Source organism: Rhipicephalus microplus, chromosome X (genome assembly GCF_043290135.1).
Source record: "Rhipicephalus microplus isolate Deutch F79 chromosome X, USDA_Rmic, whole genome shotgun sequence".
NCBI classification, from domain to species: Eukaryota; Metazoa; Arthropoda; class Arachnida; order Ixodida; family Ixodidae; genus Rhipicephalus; species Rhipicephalus microplus.
In genome coordinates this window covers 313,675,108-313,681,986 of record NC_134710.1, presented here as the reverse complement: position 1 = coordinate 313,681,986, position 6,879 = coordinate 313,675,108, and the positions used below count along the sequence as shown (strand labels likewise).

Sequence of the window (6,879 nt, the reverse complement as noted above, 5' to 3'; positions counted from 1 at the left end):
AAGTGGGAAGAGATAGAATAACAGCTAAAAGAAGAGAGGCCGATGGTATATGGTTTTCTAAAAACACATGTTAGGGACATGGAGACCCCTCCTAACAATCCGGCTACGTGTGAGAATACTGTAAACGAATCTCTCTCTCTCTCTATCTCTAGTCGTTCCAAGTGCTTTATGCCTCCTGAATCGTGCCTCCCGTGGGCCGTTTAATTCGCATTTTCACTGCGTTTCAGCTTGTATCATCTACGAGCTCATGCATACCTCCATTAAGTGGCAAAGCGTCTGAGAAGATTAGTGTATTTTCAAGCAATTGATCCTCCCTCTAACCATAACTTCTCAAATAATCCTTCTCCTCGTCTCCGTCGAGAACGCCCTTCCGCGGTTTCATATTGAATAACACTCTTAAGCCGTGTGTGCGATGCAGGAGATGCAAGGTCAGAGTCGCAGCACCCCTACCACCGTCAGGTGGCGAAACATACTCAGAAATTCTCCCATATCTTTTGCGATGGGTGAGAAGGCCCTAAGAAAAAAAGCGCACACAGGAGCAGTCTAGTCTAGCCATGGTATAGACGTCGGACTCTACCCAGGCGGCGCTGCAAAAGACGTCACCACCAGTGCCCCATCAACGCGCCGGCCATGTATGGGTAGTTCAAAGAGAGCCTTCCGCAAGCGAAATGGCATAGTTCCTTCTCTTTCGTTTGTCTTGAGGCGCGGTTTCATGAAAACCAAGGACCCGGCAAGTATTTTCCTTCAATCAAACCTTGCTTCAGAAAGCTCATCAAAACGAACTGCGGCTACAATGCGAAATATGTTTCAGTAATTTAAGCGTACTACAACTGGCAATTTAGGTGTGTGCGAGCATCGCATGACATTGAGCCTGAGGCAAGCACCCCGACGTGCTTTCTGTAAGGCCTAAATGCGTTAAACTTGAGCATATAGCTTATGCCAAATCCATGAAAATCATACACAAGCGATCTATTTTACGATCATTGGTCCAAAGTTCGCTTTCTCAGGCATCAATATCCTGCTGATTTTCATATTTGCAGTTGCATTCTTTGTCGATCTATCCTGTGCTTTGAACTGTTTTATTAAGGATGCTAGAATGTTCTCTTGATGGTTCTCATCTATTTGTATATACTGAAAATGGCGATACATGCTTGTCGTCTTTATCGTTGTACAACGAAAGACAAAAAACTGAGACCTCTGAGCTAGCTCTGGCAATCGCCGAGACCAACGACAAAAAAACCTGATTGGGGTCATGATCGCTTTGCTTTCTACCTGAATGCCATACGGGTTCGAATTTTCTAATTAAATCCGAAACTTGGAGTCTTTCGAGCCCTACACACATAATTCTGTGTGGTGGCGACAACTTCAGATTGTAAGTGGTCATGGCGTGTACGATGCCTACCGCGCGCATCGCCTCTTTACTGCTGCACGGGGCACGGTAGGAGGCTCCTTAAGCTTCATAATCAAAGTTGCCACGGTTTTCTCTTAAAGCAACTTAAAATAATATCAGGATACCTACATTATCATACTTCCTTTTTTGAACGGCTGTGGTGAACACGAGTGACTCCCTTACCCAACACGTTCGCAACGACCCGTATCTAGCACTCTCGCCGTTCTGCTTCGCGATAATAGCGAAAATCATTGAAACTGAAGTCATTTACGTTCGTGGCAATTCACAGCACAACATTAGCGTCGACTACGGTCTTTTTTTTTTTGTAGAGCACCAAGCCGTTGCGTCTGCTGTTGTTTTCACCGTAGTGCTGACGAGTGAACCAGGAAGCACTTCACGGTGGTTCAGTGACGCATCCGACTGGTAGAATATTTGTAGCTCTTTTTCCATGTGCTCAACGTGCAAATACACCTATTTTTTGCTCGATCGTTTTTTCGTACATTGAAGCTGCCCCTGGTTGCGCAGCAAACTTTGCAAGGGAGTTGAGCTTTGCACTACTCAAACCTGCGCCTATAGGTGGCGCTGCGTCTCCGCAAACCTCCAGAGTATGAGGTCTGTAGGGCGTAACTTCTACGCTTGCTTACTAGGCGCGTTCGACCAGCTATAGTAAAAACGGCGCGCACCCATTGGCCCGACGAAGGATATCTGTCGATGGGACGACGCAACAGCAAGCCACAAAAATGACTTATACGCTGTTGCTATGGCAACAATCGTGGTGGCTGGCAATGAGGAAGTTTACAACATCTCTAATACCCATGTTGCACAGCCAAAGAGCGCGGTTAAAACCAATCACGGTTAACCGCGTTGAACCGCGCTTAGCGCAAACCATGGTTCGCCGATGTTACAAAGCGCGAAAGCAACCTCGGCTAAGTTGGTTAACGCTATCTGAAGTAGAACGAACTAACTAACGCGCTAATAAACACCGCCACTTCGTGTGTATATATGCCCTGAATACTTTTAGCCGCAACAGGATAAAATGCCAATTACGCCCCAAAGTATTTTCATGTACTTACCGGTACTTCTTCAAATTGTCTATCTTCATCTTAACCTCTACGCGAGCGAGAAAACGCGCCATACGTACTCAAAATGCGAATCCCACGTTTGTTGAATAGGAAATTAATATTTCCCGCGAATTCTTGGGGTCTGCGGTAACGTTCTTTTACGGCTTGATATATCGTCGACCCACCGATAGGTACCCGCTCTAGTCCGCGGACCAAGGGTCGCACCGACGGGCACGCGGAACGATCGGCGCGAGGCGTTGTTACTTCGTTTTGTACTTCATGTAGTTGATCACAATTTGCCTGTGTTCTAACGTAAATGCCTGTGTTCTAACCTATCTCAGAACGTATTTTAAGGTTAGGGTCTGCCGCTCAGTTCTATTGATGACGCAAAGAACATATGGCCACCTTTTCATCATTTTCTCGCTACAATTGACGCACGTGGTATAATTTTGAACCTGGTCAGGCATTTGGGCGCCGCGTGGCGCCGTTAAAGCAACTTTTTTTGTTTGGCGATGCTCAGCGCAACAAATGGTAAATGTATCAAATTGGCGCAATCGGCGCAACTGTTACACCCCTGCACCCCTCTCTCTCCACCCTATCACACCAATCAATAGAGAACACCCCCTATCAATAAATATCCCGCTGATGACAAGCGAGAAATCATGGTGAAGAGGACATCCGTCAACCATTGTTGTTAAAAGAAAATATCAGTCTTTATTAGCATAAACTTTTCGCGCTCATGTATAGCCACGCCAGTACTTCCACGTTGTGGCCTCACTTTAGAATCGAGCACGGCGACATCCCATTAGTCGAGGACAAGTACTGCCACACCATGTCGTCGAGCTGCAAGTACCGTCTCAGGTGAGTCCAGCATTGCTCGTCTAGGGCGTCAAGTTGTGTGCAGCTGTCGTCACGTGGCTGACACGTGACACGTGCCTTGACGACACCGGCCAGTCGCATGAACTCGTGCATGCCTTCGATGCTTCGAAATCGCCGACTCACGGCAACCATGGCGTCGGCTACGGAAATGGAGAGCACTATGGAGAGCTCTGCCACGAGGGCTGGGTGTCGGCGCACTCGGTCCAAAGCGGCAGCACAGGGCCTGTTGTGAAATAAAACGAAATGTATTTCGCACATGCGCGAAAATGCTGGCTGTATTGATTTCGTCGAAATATCTACACCCGCTTGACATCCTAGCGCTAACAAAAGGCCCAGGCGAATGGTTATGCTGTCACGGGGCAATAAGCATGTCACTTTTTTTAGATATCACAGCTGCCGTGAACTCACGACCTGCATGTTGATTCATTGATATGTGGTGTTGAACGTCCCAAAACCACCTAATGATTATAAAACGCCGTAGTAGAGAGCTCCAAAAATTTTCACCACGTGGGGTTCTTTAACGTGCACTCAAATATGAGCGCACAGGCCTACAGCGTTTTCACCTTCATCGAAAATGCAGCCGCCGCAGCAGGAATTTGATTCCTAGACCGGTAGGTTAGCAGACGAGAACACCACCAACAGGTTAAAACTCCGTTTATTTTATTAGCCATCTCTGCAGCTGGATATAAAAAGTGCTCTAAAATTTGAATTGGTATTTATGCACGTTTTATTCGCTTGCACTTCTTCAATGCATTATTATAGATATTCTAATTGGTATATTGCACCTACAGTTAATTTTTAATATGAAGTGATAATTGACGCAGGAAAGCCTTGAGAAGCTGCTGGCCAGATACTACTGCAATCCTAAGCACGACCAAGCAAAAATTGTACTTCCGCTCAAGAAATGTATGGGTAATCACAGACTGTTAGGCGAGACTCTTGTAATCTGACATAATCGCGATTTCATAACGATATCCTTACGGTGGCGAAATCAATCCGTACCACTGTGTACTCACGTGTCACACCGTCTGCAGTGCAGAAATTGGGCGGCACGTGCCACATAGCCAGAGTTCCGACGTGCGACGTCAAGCACAATAATGAGCCGGTGGGCTTCACTCAGCGAGCAAGGAAGCTCTAACCCAACGTCCACGTCGCACAAAGCGTAGTTCTCGAAGATGACAGAGTGCACGCCTTGAAGAAAGCTGTCGCTTGCAGATGAGAGCCAGTCAAACAAACGAAGCGTTCGGATGGTGTTGCTTCGTGCTACAGCTTGACCTAGACATTCGACGCCTTCACAGTGGTCTTCCACGTGAACGCCTAGGCCCAGATCAATGATGCTCCTGTTACGCAGCAGTGACTGTGACAGACCTGGCCACCAATCGTGCGATTCGGCCGGAAAGCTCCTCCCTCTGAGCTCTAACTCGAGCGTTTGGAGAGTGCTCGCCTCCGATACGAACTGAACGAGAAGCCAGCACAACTCCTTTTTCCACTCTTCTATTGCTAGGTGCAAAAATGTCAATTGGGGAAATGTGGAGAGCTCTTGATAAACTGACAGCAGCTTACAATTGTCCGTGGCCCTCATATATGCAAACAGTTGAGAGTAATTCTTGCAGTCTGCTAGCGAGATGCTGTCACCGTTGTAATAGTCTACGAAGGTGACTTTCTGTTCACAACCAATTTCTTCGAGCTTGTTCGCAATGTTGGCCAGGCGATCGCGGTCGTATTTGTCTGTAACGAGAGTTGCCATCTTTAGGCTGCCTTGTCGCGACAAAACATGAAAGAATTGTTCCCAACACTCGCTTGTCCATATGTTCAAGCTTAAGGTCAAATTTTCGAGCGTGCCATTGTTCGAGATTGCTTCTAGCCAGGAGGCGGTGTCAATAAAATTCAACAAACCGAGCAGGTCGGTGATAGGATAGTTAAGAAAGCACAAGCAATTCCACAGCTTTAAGTTTCGCAACACTTTGCTTTGCGCAAGCATTCTTGCTCCCCTATTGACACTTTCACCATCCAAACTGAGCTCGTGCGCTTCCAGATGGCTGACAGACCCATTCTTGAGCATGCCCTCAAATATCGATTTCATGGCATTTCCGCTAGCTTCATAGGGGAATGCGAACTCTTTCAAGTGTTTCAGTACGTTTGTACCACTCATAAATTCTAAGACAATTCAGGCTGTGCCAGAATTGCAGGGGCACTTAGCGTCAAATCTCGTAACATGGACTTAACCTTGAGTGCTTTTAGCAGGAGCTCATTTTGCTTTTTTTTACGAACGGTGCGATGAATTTCAGCGCAATTAACGTCTCAGACGCATGAAGAAGCTCCGAAATCATCTCTGGAAAGAAGTCATCAGTTGAGAAGCCTGCATAACTCAGTTCCTTGAGGCGCTTCATCGACAGGAGGGCTTCGCGAATTCGCTGTCTTTTCAATGACGAAAGATCATAAAAGGTGAAAGATTTCACGGAATCATTTGCGCTTAGCGTGCAGCAAATTACGACGCTGCACCAATAGGCCATTGCCGGATCATCAATGTAGTCTGGAATGTGGACGGACGTCACGCAGCGATGCGTTTTCAGGAGCCAGTACAAGATGGCAGTGGCCTGACGAATTTGGTTTTCTTCAGGCCGCACATGACAAATGTTGCTGACGTGCACGAGTCCCAGTTGCCTCCCCTCTCCGGGCAACTCGCACAGCTCCAGCTCAATCCAGCTTAGAATTTCGTTCCATTTAGAAATGCTGGCAACCATCTGGCACCTTGTGTCGTTGGAGGCTGTGCAGGGCATGCGATGGTCCACCAGATTTCTAGAGAAGACGCCCCTGAAACTTTCCTGGTTAACCAACAGGTCGCCAAGTCCGTCAGTACAATCATCATTCGCTGGAGGTGCTGCCACATCACTCTCTGTAGTGTCCATTTCGTCTGCCTAAAAAAGGAGAAAAAATAAATTTAACACAAACGTACACAGTCAACTTAAGTACTATCTCCATAACTTTTTAACTTAAGCCCATCGAACATCTGTACCACCAGCAAAGTCTATCGTGCACGAACGGCCGTTATTTCTGTGTATCTTTGCCATTCGACTGAACTAAGATGCTAAAAGGGTAAGGACAAGTATGCCCAGAAGCACATGCACACAAAACAGTTGCTTTTGCAACTTTGTTCTATCAGATTGTGCTGACAGACAAAGGTGACCACTACGCATGGTAGTTGTGACTGACGGTGGGTGTGGCGCAAGGCGCAATTTGCGAAAACGAGTAACATTACTTACAATGCCCACTTCAAATGGCCGAATACATGACATATTGCGAACCATATTTACTTGAGCCCAATAGGGAGCCAACTCTATAAGCGCATTATTCTGGACAACAAAACAATAAAAGAAATTGCCCGTACCTACTTCAACTGTCATCCGTAAGGCGCAACTCCATGTCCCCCCGTAATCGTAATAATTTTGCGTGGACGTTCTCTATTAAACTATTGCGAAAAAAGCTAACTTATGGTGCAGCACGAATTCTACGGGCTATGAACGGAACTCGCTTTTAGTAACGTTGCTA

General features: G+C 46.7%; 1 protein-coding gene across 1 annotated transcript; it reads right to left on the bottom strand.

Moving 5' to 3' along the window:
* Positions 1 to 3,139: 3,139 nt before the first annotated feature.
* LOC142777219 (uncharacterized) lies at positions 3,140 to 6,238 on the bottom strand. The gene is made up of 2 exons (XM_075881542.1): positions 4,347 to 6,238; positions 3,140 to 3,553 (listed from the first exon to the last, which is right to left on the bottom strand). Exons 1-2 carry the CDS (start codon positions 5,480 to 5,482, stop codon positions 3,226 to 3,228), a joined length of 1,464 nt encoding a protein of 487 aa, XP_075737657.1. The 5' UTR covers positions 5,483 to 6,238; the 3' UTR covers positions 3,140 to 3,225.
* Positions 6,239 to 6,879: the final 641 nt, after the last annotated feature.